Source organism: Mustela lutreola, chromosome 5 (assembly GCF_030435805.1).
Source record: "Mustela lutreola isolate mMusLut2 chromosome 5, mMusLut2.pri, whole genome shotgun sequence".
In the NCBI taxonomy this organism is placed as follows: domain Eukaryota; kingdom Metazoa; phylum Chordata; class Mammalia; order Carnivora; family Mustelidae; genus Mustela; species Mustela lutreola.
In genome coordinates, this window is record NC_081294.1 from 42,456,186 (window position 1) to 42,476,420 (window position 20,235).

A 20,235-nucleotide genomic window follows, 5' to 3' on the forward strand; every position below is an offset into this window, starting at 1 on the left:
ATTGTCTGAAGGATTCTGCAGGGATGGGAATGTTTGACACAGGGCGAATGGGCGCCAGGCTGTAGATGGGTTCCCAGGGTTGAAATCCTGATCCTGTCTTCTACTAATTGGGTGACCCTGAGCAAGCCCGCTGCGTAGCCAGCCTCAGCTTCCCTATCTGTGCAGGGTGAGCTGGGTGAGGTGGTATTGCCCTGGTCCTCCCTACAAGCCACTGTCACTGGAGCAGGCAGGGCCAAGCTGGGTCAGGGCCCAATGCTGTGCGGCAGGTTCCTTCTGGCAGGTTGGGGCTCCATGCAGGAGGAGAAGTCCCTACAAGAGGTCCCACCTGAATCCAGGTAACCAAAGTAAGCCCGGAACCCAGACTATCTGGAATGCTCCTCACCTGATGGGGGTGTCCTTTGTCCTGAGAAGGGGACTGTGACCCCACTGTGAGGCCAAGCCTGCCCTGGGAACATCCCTCGCCTTCCTCTCTAAAAGCTCAGGCCCAGCAGAGGCGGGGCACAGGAACCGAAGGGGCAGAGCGTGGAGCTCCTGGAGTCCTCAGAGCCCCGGGTTCTTCCTAAGGGCATGTCAGAAATACAGCCTTGGACAGTCAGTCCTGGCACATGGGGACAGGTGCTGCCCGTCCGGGACTGAGCGCACCCTTGCCAGCCCACGCTTCACTGCAAGTGACCCAGTCTTTATCTTCAGCCAGAACCATCCCCTCCCCGAGCACAACACCGCCCTGCCTACTGGCGATTCCCATCCCTGACACCTAAAATCAAGTTCATCTCCAACTGAACTGAGAAGCCACCACCCCCCCAAGCTGTGCCCCCTCACCTTCCTCAGTCACTCAAGCCAGACTGGCCTTTCCCTCACTCCCCACATCTCATCTCGGAGCAGGACCTGGTGATCCCCCAGCTACCCCTCAGGTCCTCCTCCTCTTCTCCATGGCCTCTGTCCCTGTCCCCTGCAGCCTCCCCTTCTCCCACCTGACCACAGTCACATCTTCCTGCCTCCAGACTGGCCCCCTCCAACTCATTTTTCACCTGGCAGCCCAGAGATATGTTCAGAAAATGCCAGCCTGACCGCTCCATTCCACTGCTTAAACTCGTCAGCAGTCCTTTCTAAAGCACACTTGCCTTTGGCAAAGCCTGCTGTGATTCTGGCCCACCTGTCCGGCTTCAACTCTCAGCTCTGACCCATGTCTCAGCTCTGGGGCAAGTTCTGGCTCTGCTTGTGGACCCCTGACATTATTCCACACAACACGGCCTCTGCCCGCAAGGCCTGGGCCCCTCTGCCCACTGAACTCCCTCCCACTAAGGAGCCTCCCAGGCCCAGATCAAATATCTCCTCTGGGAAGCACCTTCCCCATCCCCCACCCACCCAAAGGCAGAGCTGGTGGCACCCTCCCCTGGGTACTCCTAGAGCATTTCCCATCATGCATCGCAAAGGCTTATTTTTGGGTCTGACTTGGGCCTGGCGGAGCTCCTTGAGGACAGAGCCCTGCCTTATTTATCTTCCGTCCATCGGGACTCAGTGCAAGAAGGTGGAGGGAGAGAGAAAAGGAGGGAGCGGAAGGAAGAAAGAAAGGCAGGAAAGAAAACAGGAAAGAAGAAATGAACAAGTCAAGCAAGGCTATCAGGGGAAAATTCATTGATTCATGCATCCATCCATTCATTCATTCAACAAATAGCGGTTGAATTCCTATCAGGCCCCATTCTAGGTATTAAGGATACAATTAGCAAGCTCAAGTGACTGGCAACTGACTCACCATTCCCAGGTGACTCTGGTGTGTGCGTGTGTGTGTGTGTGCGTGCGTGTGTGCAAGCCCTTCCGTCTGCAAGGGCCTGCTGCCGGGGCACCTGTCTTCCCCAGGGCCTGGTGCTTTTAGCATCTGTCCCTGGATCCTGTTGCAGCCCGAAATAAGGCTATGAGCCACTACAAGGCAGGACTGATTCTTGATTCTCGTCTGCTGAGGCCAGAGCTGGCTGCAAAGGCGTGCCCCACTCAGACTGGACCAAGGACCACCAGCACCTACACGACCACTCAGCTCTCAGCTTCCCGACAGAGGTGTTAATCTTGAGGGCCTGACATTCCCTCCTGCACACTGTGGTCCCGCCACTCAGGTACCAGGATCCTAGGGGAGCTCGAGGAGCTATGGGGTGTGGGTAGAGGTGATGAGCCAGCTGTCAGAGCCCCAGCCCCCAAGCAGAGGAAGGGCCCTGCCAAGGGTCTGGGAGCTTGGGGCCTCCAGGAAGCCCGGTGCCTGGTTTGGGAGGGGCGGGATTTAAGCTCTAGGTCATTCTAGATTAAATGGGAAGAGATGGCTTGGATTCAAGATGGGCAGAGGTAATTGCTCTGGGTGGGACTTCAAGGTCTTAAGGCTGCAGAGGGAAGCGGGGCCCCTGACAGTGGGATGAGGGCCCTTCCCAGGGTCTGCGCATGTCTGTAAGGGGAGTGTTTATCAAGAAACAGACCCGTGCACTGTGGCCTCCTGAGTGGTCACAGTCGGAGTTCAGTTCATGGCCCTCACCCCAGATGCCTGCAGACCTGCTCAGCTCTGATATGGTTTGCGGGGTAGGGGATTGTGGGTGCCCTGAAGCCCATCTGTGGATCCCATGATCTAGGCCAAACTTCTTATGCTACAGAGACACGTGAGGAATCGAGGCACAAACCTGGGGAGCGGCTTGCTCACAGTCGCAGAGGAGGTCGGGGACACGGATTAGACTCCAGGTTACCCAACTGAGTGCCCGCTGCCCTGGGGCCGTGTGTGGGTGTGGGTACAGATGGAGACAGACTGTTTCTTTCTAAAGGAAGGAGTGTAGAAAAACCTGGAAGCAAAGCACAGGGATAGTCTGTCGGGAGACTCAAGAGCTCTGGCTTCTCTCCTTGGGGCAAGTTAGGGAATCTGGATTTGGGACCTGCAGGAGTTCTCTGGGGCTCTGGACCTTATTCTGTTTGTAAATCTCCTCCAAGGTCTCTGGAAAGTGTCATGAGGTACAAATGGGGGAGGGGAGATGGAGGAGGAGACAGAGTAGGGGTGAGCGAGAGCACCCTGTAGGTCAGCTGAGGGATGGGGCGTAGGGAAAGGGGTGATGGGTCTCTTGGCTTTCTTGGACCAACCTATGCCCTCACGCCTCAGAGCCAAGTAATGGGGACAGAAGGACAGGACCAGTCTTGTAGACCCTAGCACAGCCCCAGCCTAACAACCCATCCTTTCTTTCCCTCCCTGATTTCAACCTCAGCCTCTGATTAGAGCTCATCTGCCTCAGCGGGTGACAGCTGTCTGAGACCCCCCTTCTCCCCTACCTCTCATCTCCCCCGAGATTGCCCCCTGAAGAAAGAGTGCCTCCCTGGCAACATGGGAAGCAGATTTGTGTGGCCTCTGGCACCTCCTCTTGCCTTCTCTGGACTTCAGTCTCCTCCTCTGTACACAGAGACCCCCAAAGCCCTGTCCAGCTCAGACAGCCTTCCTCGAGACTGGGAGTGGGGGGCAAGGCAGTTCAGAGCTGAGGCTGCGTGTCCTAGGGACTGGGAGGACATCTGGGGAGGGGTGGAGAAGGGCTCGCCCATTCGCAAGCATCTCTCTTCCACAGGATGATCCCTAAGGAGCAGAAGGGCCCAGTGATGGCTGCCATGGGGGACCTCGCTGGACCAGGTAAGGCGGACTCTGCCCTTGTGCGTTCTTCAGACCCCACCCTTTCCTGGTCTCAAAGTGTAGCCACTCAGGCCTGTTGGCCTGAGGCCTGGGCAAACAGGTGTGAGTTCCAGGTCAGCCCCGAGAGAGTGTTGTGGAATCTGCCACTTGGGTTGGGAAGCTTCCCAAAGTATTGGGAGGGGCCTTGCCTGATGCCCACATACCCAGAGGCTGAAACTGAATGCCTTACACTGGGCCCTGGGCCTAACAAAGTCCTTACCTCAGCCCCAAATTGAGCATGAGGGCTCTGGTCCCAGTTCCAGCCCTAACTGTGGTCCCAAGCTCCCCCGCTCCCCGCCACCACAAGTGCCCCTGCTTCCTGTCACTGTGGGTCTCCGGGAGCCCCTGCGGCAGGAGATAATTGTCGAGGGAGAATGGGGACAGGCTGGCCAAAGCAGGTTCCCCAGTGTGACTCAGACCATTTCACTTGAAAGTTGGCTCACCCAATGAAGAAATCAGTTAAAATACATGTTTATCACCATATGAGACCCCCTCTGCAACCCCCAGCGTAATTTTGGAGTCCGTTGATTTGGCCTACTTCAGAGCATTGCAAGTATCTTATTTTCAAAGAATTGTTTAGAAGATTTTACTTATTTATTTGGGAGGGTGATAGAGTGAGTGTGCACACAGAGGGCGAGGGAAAAGCAGAACAGGGAGACTGACTGGGGGCTCGATCCCGGGACCTGACCTGAGTGGAAGGCAGACGCTTTACTGCCTGAGCCACACAGGCTTGAAATGGGGATTTCAAGTATTTTAAAAATAAATTCAACTAGGTCAGAGCTCTCACCCTACAGTGCAAATGATAGTGAACGCTGCTGTTGGCTAAAAATGCAGATTCCCAGCATCTACCCCCAGGATCCCGATTCAGTGGACCTGGGGAGGGGGGCGGAACATGTGCCTTTGAGACAAGTGCCCTGGGGGGTTCTGGAGCACATGGACCATGCCCCGAGCTCCGACAGACTGTGCTGTAAAGACACCACTGCTGTCCTGCCCCATGCAGCTTCTAAGTATTTCATCCTCTTATGTAACTCCATATGGGAGTGGTCCTAACCTATTTCACGTGTTCTTGCCTCCTTTTGTGGGCATCAAGTTTCCTTTTTTTAAATTTCATGATTTTGGGTGCTAACATAAGCCAATTTTGTGAGGTATTGATGCTCTAACTAGAAGAAGCAGGCAATGCGTTCTCTTTTCCCTTGGCTAAGTAACTAATTAATTACATTCCCCCAAGTGTGGACACATATCATCTATGCCAGACTGGAAATGCATCTATTGTTGGCTGTTGCTAGGGTATTAACTCAAGACAATTTTGAAACTAAAGTACCATGACAAGACAGCCTCTGTAAGGTAATAATAACACAGACACCGTGATTATGTACTTCCTCTGGGTCAGATCCTGTGCTAAGAGCTTCCTTGCTTCCTGTTATATAACCCTCACAACAACGCTGTACGTTAGCTATTGTTGTCCCGATTTTGGTGACGAGAATGCCAAGGTTCAGGGGAGCTAGGCCATCCCATATCTAACAGTTGCTAGAGCTGAGATTGGATTCTAGATCTCTGTCTCCAGAGTGGCTTCTTGACTGCACGGTGGTGCAAAATAATACATCCCTTTCATAAGATATTCAGACAAAACAGATGTGAATGACTTTGAAAGTGAAAGTCCCTCATAATGGGACCATCTGGAGATAACCACGGTTAGTACATCTGTGTAACTCTGTCTTCCAATCATATATAAACACATTTATACAAATGCATGTGCACATGGGCTGAGTACTATACGCGTGCTCTGCAGCTCACCTTTTCCTTCACTTAGCAGCCTAGTAGGGACTCCCTCCCATGCTGGCATGCTGTCTCTCCCCCACCCCTGCCCCCCGCAGCATGCATCCTGTTAAATATACTGATACACCCCCCCTCCTGGCGGTCACGCAGGCTCGTCTCGGGTTGGACCCAGAGGAACAGAGCCGAGCATTCTCACACGAGTGACTTACTGAGGTCACGCCCTCAGGAAGAGGGAAATGATGGAAGCAGGATAGGGCAGGGGAAATGGCTCAGCAAGGATGTGGGCTCAGCTGTTGGCCCAGGTTCGGCCTGATCCCGCAGGGGCTCCAGAGCCTGAGTGGTTCTGCAGAATTCATCCCATCCTGAGCAACGGGGCCCTAAGCCCTTCTGCTCAGTGGAGCAGTACTCACAGAAGGGGGCACTTGGGACCCTGATCTGAAGATGAAGGGCATCTGGGCAGCATCCCCACAACACGGTGGTGTGGTTTTCACAAGCTGAACCCTCAGTGCTATCAATAACCGTCTCTATCTTCAGGCATGTTTCTTCGACTTTTCTCCCTAAGAATAAATGCCTAAAAATAGAACTGTTTTATCAGATAGATTTTATCTATAACTTTTTTTTTTTTGAGCTCAATTCATCTGGTAGTATCTGACAATATGATGCTAGGGGACTTTTTATTATGTATTTAAATATAGTCTTTCATGCTTTTAGTAGGCAGTATCTTTCATTGTTAAAAAAAAAAAATGTGCAATTTCCAGCCCTCCTCTTCCTACGTCCCATAAATAGTCATTACTGATATTCAGCATATCTCCGTGCAGATTTTTCAAAGCATGCAGAAACATATAGTACTTGTTTTTCTAAATAAATGAGTGGGATCTTAGAATACAGATTCTTCTGAAACTTAACTTTTTTCCCCTCTTAACCTACAATGGGTCTCCTCCTGTCCCTACCATGCAGGAGGTCCTCTCTATTTGCTTAAAGAAAAAAAAAAATCATCAACCTCCTTTTTTAAAAGCCTGTTTGGATTCCATTGACTGGACTGAACCACAGGACTAGCATGACCCCCACCCCCTCCACTGCTGCCTGGCAGCCCCGTCCATCTCCTTGTCCCATATGACTTGCTTAGAGGATGGTGGCGATCTCTGTCCCCAAACTCCCGATGCTTCCTCCCCCGTCCTCCTTCTCAGCAGATGACCTTGTTTCCTATTGCACTGAGAAGAGTGAAGGGACCAAAAGAGTCCAGTGCAAGCTCCCTCCTCCCCGTCTGGCTTTCTCAGTTCTCCTTCCCCTTCCCTGCGGAGGATGACCTCTCCCGGTCCACACCCTCCCCTTCCCTTTCTTCGCCTCTGTCCCGCTCCAGGACAGTCTTCCAGTCCTGGAGTCTGCCCTCTCTCTATTGCATTGTCAAAATTTCCCATCAACTAAAAAACATGCTTTTATTTCTCCCTCTTAAAAACAAACACCTCTTGATTCTCCCGCTGCCTCGGTCCCATGGAGCGCAACTCCTCAAAACTGTTGTCTACGCTTTCTCGCCTCCTCTCTCTCCCTAACATTTTATTAAGCTCACTTCCAAACACACAAAAATAGAGAGTGCAAATCCCCATGGTCCTCCTTTCGCTCCTGGAGCCCAAAGCAAAACCCAAAGAGCTTGTCGTTTTATCCCCTCGACACTTCAGAAGGCACCGAAAATAATGAAGAGGACGTTTCCTTACATACCTCGAAGATGTTAGCACACTGAACAAAATTAGCAATTTCGATTTAATACCAGCTAATGACCAGTCCCACAGTCAACTTTCTCCAATTTTCTAGTTTGTGTTAATGAGACTCCAAGAAGGACCACTGTTGATCTGGTGGCCGGGTCTCTTCAATCTCCTTGAATCTGTGAGTCCCATACATGCCCCAACCCGCCCGCCCCCCACTTTTTTTTTCTTTTTTTTTCCCAGGTCATTTATTCCTTTAAGGAACCCAGGCCAGCTACCCTACAAAATGCTTCACATTCTAGATTTGGTTCACTGCTTCCTCGAGGTGTGGTTAGAATGTCCTTCTGTCCATTTTCTCTCAACACTTTCCAAGAAGATTTTCACACCCAAATACTCCATAGAAACTACTTTTGTGAAGATGACCCATAATAAGGTCCTGACACTACGGAGGACGGTCAGTTTTCTGACTCTGTGAGCCCCCCATCTTCCCCGAAATGCTTTTATCACTTGGTTTCCAGGGCAGCACACTCTGGCTTTACTCCTGCCTCACTGGGCGCCCCTTCCCAGGCTCCATGGCTGGTTCCTCACCTCCTGGGTCTGGGCACCGGAGCCCCGGGGCTCAGGCTTCAGATCTCTTTCTCCCTCACATCCCCGGTGATCTCATCCAGGCTCCCGACTCTAAACACCATTTATAGAGCTGAAACACCAACCTCAGTGTATCCGATTTTAGAGGTGGACAGCTCTGGCCATGCTGTCCACACGTATCCTTTTCCTACCGGTGTCATCACCCTCTGTCACCCCTTTCCTCCCAGAGCCTCCCCTTGTTGGGAAGTGTGTCAAAGTGGGTATATTGACAGCGGGGGGCGGACACAAAGGATATGGATGGGTTCCAAAACTACTAAGAACAGCCATCAGTCCTGGAAACCCTCTATGTGGTTATCATAATGAGTCCTCACTCTGAGAAAAGAAAGAAATGTAATGGTCTTCATTAAACAACAACAACAAATACCATTTGTAAGCTCACCATGCCCCAGTTTTTACCTCAGGTCAGTCTCTCCCGTGAGCACGAGGCTCCCATATCAGGCTCCCTCTGTCTCTGCTTCTCTGCTTCCGCATCTGCGAGGCTCTTCAAACCTTCTATGCCCAATTCTGCAGGCGATGAGGGGATTTGAATATGGATTAGGCATTGTATAAAACAAAACAAAACAAAATGGGTCTACTTGCCCAGGTGGATATCTTTAACTGATAAAAAACAAGTTATAAAGCATGTATAACTATGACTTCATTTTGGCTGAAAACTCATACATGGCTATATAGTCTTTTTCTGATAAAACTTATTTATTTTGGAGCACCTGGGTGGCTCAGTCGGTTGGGCAACTGCCTTCAGCTCGGGTCATGATTCTGGATCCTGGGATCGAGTCCCGCGTCGGGCTCCCTGCTCAGTGGGGAGTCTGCTTCTCTCTCTGGCCTTCTCCCCTCTCATGCTCTCTCTCTCAAATAAATTAATTTAATTTAATTTAAAAATTATTTATTTTATTTGAGAGCGAGAGAGAGAGAAAGCATGTGAGGGGGGAGGGATAGAAGGAGAGAGAATCCTTAAGCAGACTCCCAGCTGGGCCTGGATCTCAGGTGGGGCTCTATCCCAGGACCCTGAGATCATGATCTGAACTGAAATCAAGCATCAGACACCCAGACACCCAGGCGCCCCTCACATATGAATATATAGTCTTTGAAAAAGATATGAATGGATATACACTAAGGTGTTAAAAGTAGCAACCTCTGGGAGATAGAAATGGTATTTTTCTCTTTTCCCCTTATATCTGTATTTTCTAACTTCCTTCAGTATATATATATATACACACACACACACACACACACACTATTTTTATAATAATAAAAGGCTATTTTAAAATGGAAAGAACACATGTGTAACCCTGAGCTCCTGCTCTTTCCCCATCTCATCCTCCTCCGGCCCTCCCCATCTCAGGGAGTGGCTGCCCCCAGGATGAGGACAGACTGGATCAGGCCAGAAACCCCCCTCCCCCTTTCCCAGCAGAGCTCGCTCCCCTGGCTTACCTTTAGAAAAGTCTCTAAAATCTGACCATTTCCCACAACTCCAATCACTGTGGGCAAAGAACTGCAGAGGAAATTCATGGAATAAATACAAATGGCCAAAGAACGTCTATCTGAAATGGAGCTCAGTTTCACTGAGTGTCAAACGCATGCAGATGAAGCTCTGAGGTGTCATTTCTGCCCACCAGGTAGGCAGAGTCCCCAGAACGGTGACTCCCAGTGTCAGCAAATGTGGGGAGGAACCGGCATTCTCGTACACTCTAGCAAGCGCTCAGAGGCTGATGCCCTCAGAGGCGCAGCCCCGAGGGCCCTGAGGGATTGGCGGTAAGAGCTCACTCTGGCCTCTCTGGCAGCCCCTCTGCTGGACCTGGGCAAGAAGCTGAGCGTGCCCCAGGACTTGATGATGGAAGAGCTCTCGCTACGCAACAACAAAGGATCCCTCCTCTTCCAGAAGAGACAGCGCCGGGTACAGAGATTCACCTTTGAGTTTGCAGCCAGCCCAAGGATGGTGAGTTCATCCCATTGGGCTTCTAAGGGAACTGAGGCCCAAAGAGGGCCAGTGGTTAGCCTAAAGCCAATCAGGGAGCCAGATGAGGACATCTGGCCCCTGGGGAGTCCCTCCAGCTCCAGCTCCAGCTGGAAAGGCTGTGATGTTCCTATTAGATTGAGCCCCTGACTTGCTGTGTGATTCTAGAAAAGCAGTATCACCCCCCAGATACAAAACATGAAGTGGAAGGGGCAGGGCGTGCTGTGGGAAGGAAGGGATTCTGGCTCCTATCAAAAGAGCTCTGGGCTGAATTTGCAGTGAGCAGGATTTAGACGAGACTTAAGCTTGCCCTTAGGGAAAAAACACAACTCTCTTTCTCTTCGTGACCCTAGCAGAAGGAAAAGGCCAGAAAACCGTCTGCCAGTAGCGACAAGAATGGCTTATCCTCTGGCTTCAAAAAGTCAGCGGGCAGTTTCAGTTACTTGGAATGAATTCACACTCCACTCAGTTTTTGGACTCAACAGAGGGTGCCTGAGAGGGGACGATGGGGCAGAATGCAGAACAGTAAAGACAATAAAACACCTACTTGCAAGCCAAGCAATTCGTGTGTATCATCGCATTTAAGGCTCATACAACCCTATAAGCTAGATAGTATCAACACTAATCCCATTTTATAGATAAGGAAACTGACACTCAAGAAGTTTATGTGCCCAAGGTCAATATTAGTATAGCAACTAACATACAGAGAGCATTTCTCTGTTCCAGGCACTGGGATTAGCACCCTATGTTATTAATTCATCCCCTCACCATCCCCGAGATGTGGGCACTGAGATGATGCACCTCCCCCGCCTTTTTTGGTGGTCCTTTCCCTCACTGAGCCTCCCTGCGGTCTATTTGCCCCCACAGATCGTGGACGGAAGTGCCAAGGGGAAGATTATGGGGTCGAAGGTGACAGGATCAGCGGAGCTGGGGACGGTGAGTATACAGGGAGGGGAGCCCCCATAAGAGGGGAAGTTGGGGGAAGGGACCAGGCAGCTCTATGCAGCAGACCTTGGCTTCTGAGCACCCGCCCCTGTGCCCAGGTTGCCAATGGCCCTGAGGGGCAGAACTGCCGCTCTGAGCTCCACATCCCTGCAGCCTCATCCCAGGGCCCCGAGGATACCCAGTCCGCAGCTTTCCCCACGGAGCGCGCCTGCAGTCCCAGCGCCCTGGCACCAGGTGAGGGCCTCCCCCAGTCCTGGGACCGGGGCTGTGGGACCAGATCCTGATCCCAGCAGTGCTCCACCATGGGGCAAGAACCAGTGCCCAAAGAGCATCTAGTACCTCCCGCATGGACCCCCACACCCCTCCGCAGACCTAACACAAGCCCGGAGAGGCGCAGCAATGTGTCTAAGGTCACACACAGGCCAGAGTCTACACCCCAATTTGAAATTCCCCTGCTCCAGTCCTCCTTGCTTCTAGGGATGGGGAAGGATTGGTGCACTTTGCCGGAGCAACTTTGGTATTTTATTCCCCCTGCCCGCATCCCAGCTCCAGGCTTCCCTCCCCCAACCCTATCCGTGGGGTGGACAGGAGTGGGGGATGAGGGGAAAAAAGAACTCAGCCACCTCCCCCCGCCGCCCCCTCCCCCATGAGCCCTGCTCCATTTCCAGGCTATGCTGAGCCACTGAAGGGTGTCCCGCCAGAGAAGTTCAACCACACGGCCATCCCCAAGGGCTACCGCTGTCCTTGGCAGGAGTTCATCAGCTACCGGGACTACCAGAGCGATGGCAGAAGTCACACCCCCAGCCTTGCCCAGTATCGAAATTTCAACAAGTAAGGCGAGGGGTGCATCTTGGGGATAAATGGCTAGGCTGTGCAGGTACCCATCACAGCATGGCAGGGGCTGCATTTCCTGAGCCCTTTCACATGCCAAGCTCTATTGGAACACTTTCGCATGGATTGAGCACTTGCTAGAACTCAATCGAATGCTTACCTCGGAACATAGTAGGTGCTCAAGAAATGTACAGGCAATGAATGGGTGAATGTGCCACACATCTTGTTGGTTTCTCCACACAACAGGGCAGGGAAATGCTGCAGTTTTTTTCCCATTCTGCCAGTGAAGGGACCCACTCAGGACCAACAGCAACCTGCCCAAAGTCATGAAACAAGGAGGTGGCAGGTGCGGGGTCCAAGTCTGTGTTTGTCTGACTCCAGAGCCCAGTTTCTTATTTCCTCCCTGTTGTGTGCCCTCTCTTTGGTGCATGTTCCTCTGCGTGGTGCCCCTATCTCACCAGTCCTCGATCAGCTCAGCCTTCTCCTCACTTTCCTCAAAGGTCTAGAGATGGCTTTGAAGTGTATCAAAGTGGGGGGCAGTGGTGAAACTTCGGCCGCCAGATGTGAGAGCCGCAGAGGAGCGGCTGTACTATTTAGAGCAGGGGGTCTCAATGTGGGCTTACATGCATTACATGCTTATCTCATGTGGGCTTACATGCTTACAGGTGAGGACTCCTCGCCTCACTGTGTGACCTTGAGCAAGTGACTTAACCACTCTGAGCCTCTACTTCCCCATCTGTAACAGGAGACCGTTACAGTATCTACTTTGTAAGACTGTCATGAGGATGGCATGAGAAGCCATAGGCAAAGTTTCTACCAAGTAATGAGCTCTTAATAAACAGTAGCTATTAGTATTAGTATTGGTATTAGTTACAGGCTGAAATAATGGTTGGAAAAGCTAATAGGGAGTGGGTGCCTGGGTGGCTCAGTGGGTTAAGCCTCTGCCTTTGGCTCAGGTGATGATCTCAGGGTCCTGGGATCGAGCCCCGCATCAGGCTCTGTGCTCAGCAGGGAGCCTGCTTTCCCCCTCTCTCTCTGCCTGCCTCTCTGCCTACTTGTGATCTCTCTCTGTCAAATAAATAAATAAAATCTTAAAAAAAAAAAAGAAATAAAAGAAAAGCTAATAGGGAGAACTAGAAAGGGATAAATTTGGTGTTCTGCCCCAGAGGCCCAAAAAGAAATCCTACAAGTCAAGACAGGAGCCTGGCACTGGAGGAAGGCTTTGGGCTGGGGGATGCATTTCACCTGCAGTTGTCTTTCTTGAGCTGATGCTATTTCTGAGAAATGTTCCTCTGGTCTGGGTGGCATTAAATGAGAAAGAGGAGGGCCCACAGGAGGCGGCCATGGTCCAGCTTTTCTGGCACCTGCTCAGACCACATGTGAGACTGTCGGATACCGGGGGTGATCAGCCCTGAGAAGAGACTGCTCAGAAGGGAGGGGATCCCCTCAAACAGCTGATAGCCAGGGAGGGCCCCCATGGGAAGAACTGTGCCCAACAGGCACCATGAGAGCCACGAGCCATTGGCATGCATTCTGGGGTTTCTGCCAGGCCAAACTGTGTTCTCTTTCCCCCTGGGGCCCTCAGCCCCTACCTGTGAGGCTATGTACCCTCAAAAGACATTGAGTCCTGGGTGCTGGGTTCCGGGCTGGCCCCATGCTTCTCAGGCTGCAACTAGGACAAGAGGAAACACATTCCCATCAGCAGGAAGAGGGCTTTAGAATGTCCTCAGCTCAGGCCCCCTTTGAGACAGAAGAGCCAACTGAGGCCAAGACGGGGGTAAGCAACAGTGTAAGTGGCCAAGCTGCGTTAAGGATCCAGGGCTCTGGGCTTCCAGACAAGGGCTGGATCGTGAGGCCTGTGCAGCTTGGAAACTGCCCAGCCTGTTCTCGAAGGGCCTGGCTGTTGCCGCCACAGCCGGGGTGGTCTGGGCAGCCCCACTCTCCTGGCTGGAGCCCAGGCCCTGGCCTGAGGCCTGCCTTTCTACCCCAGGGGCAAGCACTCCTCCATTCCCACTGCTCCCAGGCTTCAAGGAAAACACTACATGAGCAATGCTTTTTACGTTTTTTTAAGATGACAAAATAGTTTAAAAATAACATCCTTATATTCTCTTACACACACACACGCGCGCGCGCACACACGAACACGCACACACAGGCAACTATAAATAAAGAGAGGGTCCTCTGTTCACCATCCTCCAGTCCCAGTTGCCTCCCCAAATTCCCAAAGGTAACACTGTGGTCAGGTTGGTGCATCTGTTTTCAGGTCATTTTCTCCCAGCAGTTCCAGTCCTATAGTGAATGGCATTGTTTTATGTGAATGTGTGCGTTTTAATACTTTGTATCTCATTCTGTAACTTGCTTGCCTTTTTGATCTTTTAAAATCTATCCTACTCAACACGCACAGATCTTTTCATTCCCTTTAAGCGGCTGTATGGTATTCCGCCATTCATCTGTCTTGTTGGTGTTCTGCCTGTGGACATCCGGGCGGTTTCTGGTTTTCAGCCACGTGCTGCTTGTGCCCGTTTCTTTTTGCTGTGTGTGCACGTGCTTCCCTAGGCCCTGTGCCTACAGGTACAATTGCTGGTTAACAGAGTTCGCACATTTTTTAGATTGAAAAGATCCTGCAAGTTGTCCAAGGTAGGAGCACTAATTTGCCCTCTAACCAGTGGTATCTGAGTGAAACTTTGCCCACCATCTCACCAAATTTGCCACATTATCAAATTATTTCTTCTCACTAGTCTTACAGGTAAGAATAGTGTGTCTGTTATCATGTCCATCTCTGGATTCTTAGTGCTCTTTCTAACCCTCTCTTCCCTCTCTGGCCTGGGTATATATTGTCCTGAGGGGAGATGAGCGGAGGAAGGAAAAACCCCATTCCAGCTCTACTGCCTTCTAGAACTTACTTAAGGGGAAACTAGAGTTTTTCCTGGGACTAGCCAATTCTATCTTTGAAAATTTCATGCCTATTCCCAAGCATCAAGCCATCCCCACTAGAGACAGGCTAAGGAACGGGCAGAGCTGCAGAAACCTGTTAAAGATAATACAAAGCCTTGCTGTATATAGGTGGGAAACTGAGGCCTAGAGGGAGGTAGGGAGGGGCCCCCACATGGTGACCTGCATGTCAGCAGTCTGCTCTCCAGTGCTCTCCCACACAGCCTACTTCCCCTGCTGCTTTTCTCTCCCCAGGACCCCGGTGCCCTTTGGAGGACCCCTGGTGGGGGAGACTATTCCCAGAGCAGGCACCCCCTTTGCCCCGGAGCTCATCAGTGGCTTGGAACTCCTTCGCCTCAGACCCAGCTTCAACAGAGTGGCCCAGGGCTGGGTCCGCAGCCTCCCTGAGTCCGAGGAGCTGTAGCCCCAGCCCGAAAATTCAATTCCCCTGTCTTGGTGTTTGGGTAACATCTTGGAGTCAAGACTTCTGGATGGCACTTCCCAGTTTATGAAGGGGCTCTTCACACACAAAGCCTTATTACAAATGGCCTCCACGGCCACAAAGTTTAGTAGTCCCCAGATGGGGTGTGTTTCAGAATTTCCTGGAGATGATGGTTTGCATACAGATTTCTGGCCTGCCCTAGACTTGCAGCATTCTAATCTCCTGAGCTGGGGAGTTTCTATTAGTAACCACACTCCCAGATGATTCCAGTGAAACTTGTTCATGGTCTGTGTCTTTCGGCATCCGAGCCACCAGTGAATTCACATCCACGCCTCCCTTCCTTCCTGCCATGGACACCAGCTTATACTCCCCCGACAGGCAGCTTGCTAGTGGCTGGTTAACCTATGCAGAACTCTGATAATCAGAAAGATTCCCTTGCATTGAGATGCATGTCTAAACATTTGCTAAGTACCTACTGTGTGCTGGACACCCTGCCAGCCCAGGGGAGTGTGTGGTGAGTATGCCTGGGCCTGACCTAGAGGAGAGAGGGCAGTCAGGAAGGCAGATTCGTAAGCAGTAGTTCGTGTTCGTTTCCTGACAGCACGCTGCCGACAGAGGAAGAAAGTGCCATGGTCAGGGGGATGTGCCCCCTGGGGATGGGATAGGATTCCTGGAACCTTCTCAGAGACTTTGAGTAGGACCCCAGAGGAGGAGTGAGAGCCACCGAGGGCAAAGGGGGTCATGGGGAGGGCATTCCTGCCCAGTGGACTAGCATGTGCAAAGTGTGGAATTGCGCCCAGGAGGAGGAGGTTATGTTCTGGAGAAAGGAGGGGCTGTGTTAGAGGGTCAGTGAGGGCCAGCTTTGGGGTTTCTTTACTAAGGAGATGGGGGCAGGTTTTAAGCTGGGGAGTGATGGGTCTTGCTATGTGGCAAGATTGGGCAGGACTAAGACCAGAGTCCAGGAAGTCTGCAGGAAACAAGGTCTAGATTTGGGTGATGGCCGTGGGGATGGAAAGAAGGGGCACCCCTCATCCCTCTGGGCACCTTATCGGTCAGCTGCAATGTGGGGTACATGTAAGGCCCCCTTCTTTCTTTTCCTCTTCCACTCACCATCTTGTGCAAGCCTCAGGGCAAATCTCATCCTGGTCTCTGCCGGGGCTAGTTCAGGACTAGATCCAGTTACTAGGAAAGGAGAGAAAGGAATGCCTCTTCGTTCAGCTGATGACGAAGAGGACAAGAACAATGCTGGCAGTGGTGGCTGCTTTTTACTGGGTGCCTCAGTGCTTGGGCTGGTAGTAGGGTCCCACATATCCTATTTCTTATTTCCAGTTCAACCCTGAGGGAAAGTTATTGTCCCATTTTACAGGACGTGCATATCTGGGCTCGAAAGAAATGGCTTGTTCAGGGCCAGAGACAACATGGGAATGTCTAGTTCCAGTGGCTGTCCCTTTTCGCCACACTGGGTGGCCAGGCCAATGTCCACTCACTATGGAACCATCTAAGCACAGTGTCTTGCCTCGGGGCTTTGAAGTGAAAAGTGCAGGTTGGGAAGTTAGGCTGGATGGGGTGGGCTCTAACTTCTCCTGCTAGTCATGTGAGCTTGAGCAAGTCATTTCTCATTGGGAGGTGTCCATCCCTCTACCTGTAAGATGAGGACAAGGCCAGAAGCCTCTGGATAGGGCAGTGGTGAGCACAATGATGGACGCATACCTAAGAAGCCGTCAGTCGTTATTAGGTTTCATGCAGCTCCTGCTCTTGCCTGGGAAATATGTTCCTGTTCTTAAAAGCTGGCTGCAAGATGTCAGTGGGGTCAGCAAAGCTTAAGCCAGAAGGAAAGCCTCTAATTACTGTTGGGCTCCCAGTGGACGTGGACGTGGAATTACCTCCCTCTGCTTTCTCCCTGGCTCCCTCTCTTGGGGAGATGAGGTGGTGAGAATCCAGCTAGTTCTACAATGCCTGGGGTAGTGGTTACATTTTCCTTTGGTTCTGGACTTTCACTGCACCCCACTCCATCTCCAGGGCCCAGCAGCCTATTAGACTTGCCTGCCATTGATGTGTTGTCTTGAATTGGGGGCGGGGGTACTGTTGAAAGCCAAATCCGCATGAGCTGAAAACCAACTGTGAAAGGGTCTGACCCATAGAAGAGAGGATCTGGACCCCCTTGGACTGGCTATGCTGTGTTCTGGACAGTGATGGCCACCACCAGCTACAGGATAGGAGAGCCTGCTGCACCTGAAAGCAAATCCACATTATTTCTTCTGATGATGTGACTTTTGCTGAAGTTGCTTAAAGGAAAAAAAAAAAAAAAAGGGAATGCTTATTATCTAAATAAACAAATAAGTAAAACGTGGAAGGATTGGACCACATAGCTTCTCCTGTGTTCATAGACTTTCCCAGCCTTCTGCATGCAACCTTGTCTCCATATACTGGAGGTAACCAAGGGTGACAGTTTAGAGCTTCTAGACTTCTAAGAAGCCTCGATTAAATATGTAGTGCGTAAAGGTGCAGAGGTGCAAAACTACTTCTTTGTTCAATGAGAGCATACCTTTTGTACCATTCTGTATTTCGCATCTTTATTCAACAACAAGTGAAACATGGGTCCTGAAAAAGCCGAGCATTAACCTTTCATGTAATCTGTGGGCCTAGCGAGCCCTTCATATAAAATCCTGTTCTTTGCCTGTTCATATAAAATTCTATGCTTTTGCCTAATCTGTGCCTTACCTAAATGAAGTTGTATGGTGATACGGAAGTGTAAAGGACTGAACCAGTAAGGATGTTGAGAATGCGGACGCACACTACGGCAGCGACGAGTGGAGGGGAGCTGGGTTTCGTGTAACAGCGCGGGCACAGTGCAGGCACAAGTTGGCACACACGGGAAGGTGGATACAAACACGTATGTGTGTGTTGCAGGGAAGTGTTCACATAAAAGTCAGGATGGGGTTAACTTTGGGAGGAAAGAAAGGGGGGTGACTGTGAAGGGATAAAGTGTTCCTGGGGAAAGCTGGACAATTTCTGTTGCTGGATTCGGGTGATAGTTACATGGGTGTTCACTCTAGAGTATTAAATTTAGTTGTGCGTCTGTATTTTATGCGCTTATTCTATACATGTGTTATATTTTACCAAAACAATCCCACCTTTTAAAAAGTGAATGGACAAATCAGTAATAGATCAGATGTATCTGATAAGAGAATTAGTGAACTAGAAGTGCCCACAGTGTTTCACGGAGAGGTGAGGAAACTAAGAGTATGAGAGAGAAACCAAAAGACGTGGAGAATAAAATGAAAGCGTCTGACAGTACTGACAGGAATTCCAGAAGATGCTTTAGGATGACTGCGTTTTCTCCAGATTTGGTAAAAGGCACAAATTCACACCATCCTCACCTTGTCATGAAAAGGGATATTAAATCCACACTTAAGAACCACTTTTTTGAGGAACGCCTGGATGACTCAGTTCATTGAGCAGATGCGCCTCTGCCTTCAGCTCGGGTCCTAATCTCAGGGGCCTGGGATCAAACCCCAAGGGCTCCCTGATCAGTGGGGAGTCTGCTTCTCCCTCTCCCTCTCCCACTTCCCCACTTGTGTTAGTCCTCATGTTCTCTTTCTCTTTCTCTCAAATACAATCTTAAAAAAAAAAAAAAACCCACTGTATTGAAATTGCAGAACTCCAAAGTCACAGAGAAATTTCAAGAACGTTGAAATTACCTACAAATTACCCAGATGAAGAAGCTAGATCACCTACAAAAGAATGACATTTCAAATGACAGCAATAATAGAAAAATATCTTCAAAATATCTTCAAGAGGTGAGAGCAAAATAAATTCATTTTCAGACAAATAAATAGTGTGAGAATTTTCCACGAACTCCTGAAAGAACAAAAGAACATGCTTTAGGAAGGATCCAGAAAAAAAGTGTAGAATCTAAGAAGCAATGGTGAGCACAGAGATCAATTCTATAGACAGCAGGAATGATGGAACAAGAAGCAATTAAAGGGACACAAATTAAAGTATAAGTACATTTAAATATCTCAGTTATCATAAAAAATGTAAATGTATACAACTCAGCAATTTAAAGACTCTCCAATTTGGATAAAAAGTAATTCCAGCTCTATGCTTTTCACAAATAGCACTCCTAAAAATACGACATCGAGGTAAACTAAAGAAATGGAAAAAGATAAAAAGAGTTAGATGTTGTCCCGAAGAAATACGATCTAGTCGCATTAACATCAGACATTTCTGCAAAGAAGACATCCAGATGGCCAACAGACACATGAAAAAGTGCTCCATATCACTCGGCATCAGGGAAATACAAATCAAAGCCACAATGAGATATCACCTCACACCAGTCAGAATGGCTAAAATCAACAAGTCAGGAAATGACAGATGCTGGCGAGGATGCAAAGAAAGGGGAACCCTCCTACACTGTTGGTGGGAATGCAAGCTGGTGCAACCACTCTGGAAAACAGCTTGGAGGTTCCTCAAAATGTTGAAAATAGAACTGCCCTATGACCCAGCAATTGCACTACTGGGTATTTACCCTAAAGATACAAACGTAGTGATCCAAAGGGGCACATGCACCCGAATGTTTATAGCAGCAATGTCCACAATAGCCAAACTATGGAAAGAACCTAGATGTCCATCAACAGATGAATGGATCAAGAAGATGTGGTATATATACACAATGGAATACTATGCAGCCATCAAAAGAAATGAAATCTTGCCATTTGCGACAACATGGATGGAACTAGAGTGTATCATGCTTAGCGAAATAAGTCAAGCAGAGAAAGACAACTATCATATGATCTCCCTGATATGAGGAAGTGGTGATGCAACATGGGGGCTTAAGTGGGTAGGAGAAGAATAAATGAAACAAGATGGGATTGGGAGGGAGACAAACCATAAGTGACTCTTAATCTCACAAAACAAACTGAGGGTTGCTGGGGGGAGGGGGGTTGGGAGAAGGGGGTGGGATTATGGACATTGGGGAGGATATGTGCTTTGGTGAGTGCTGTGAAGTGTGTAAACCTGGTGATTCACAGACCTGTACCCCTGGGGATAAAAATATATGTTTATAAAAAATTAAAAATTAAAAAAAAAAAAACATCAGACAAGGGTACTTCCTGGCAAAGGGACTTCCTTCCAAGGGGACTTTATTGTAATAAAGAAGATCCTTACATAATGAAAAGCCCATAGTCATAGCGGAAGATTTAACACAGTTCTTTCAATTATTGATCAGACAGAGTAAGGATATAGGAAATTTGTACAATAAGATGAAAATACGGAATCCGCACCACCAAATTGGAGAATATTCATTATTTTCAACTACTATGAAACACTT

The 20,235-nt window shown here is 49.8% G+C and overlaps 1 protein-coding gene across 1 annotated transcript; it reads left to right on the plus strand.

The window, feature by feature from the left end:
* The first annotated feature begins 37 nt into the window (after positions 1 to 37).
* Positions 38 to 19,788, plus strand: MYOZ3 (myozenin 3). The gene is made up of 7 exons (XM_059174057.1): positions 38 to 2,108; positions 3,579 to 3,640; positions 9,582 to 9,736; positions 10,622 to 10,690; positions 10,798 to 10,933; positions 11,368 to 11,530; positions 14,717 to 19,788. Exons 2-7 carry the CDS (start codon positions 3,580 to 3,582, stop codon positions 14,883 to 14,885), a joined length of 753 nt encoding a protein of 250 aa, XP_059030040.1. The 5' UTR covers positions 38 to 2,108; position 3,579; the 3' UTR covers positions 14,886 to 19,788.
* Positions 19,789 to 20,235: the final 447 nt, after the last annotated feature.

Excerpts from the sequence above, each read along its gene's own strand:
- MYOZ3 (XM_059174057.1), top strand. The coding sequence starts at position 3,580 with ATGATCCCTAAGGAGCAGAAGGGCCCAGTGATGGCTGCCATGGGGGAC. Across the intron at positions 3,641-9,581 it reads GGGGGACCTCGCTGGACCAG|CCCCTCTGCTGGACCTGGGC; the intron begins GTAAGGCGGACT and ends CCTCTCTGGCAG. Across the intron at positions 10,691-10,797 it reads GATCAGCGGAGCTGGGGACG|GTTGCCAATGGCCCTGAGGG; the intron begins GTGAGTATACAG and ends CCCTGTGCCCAG.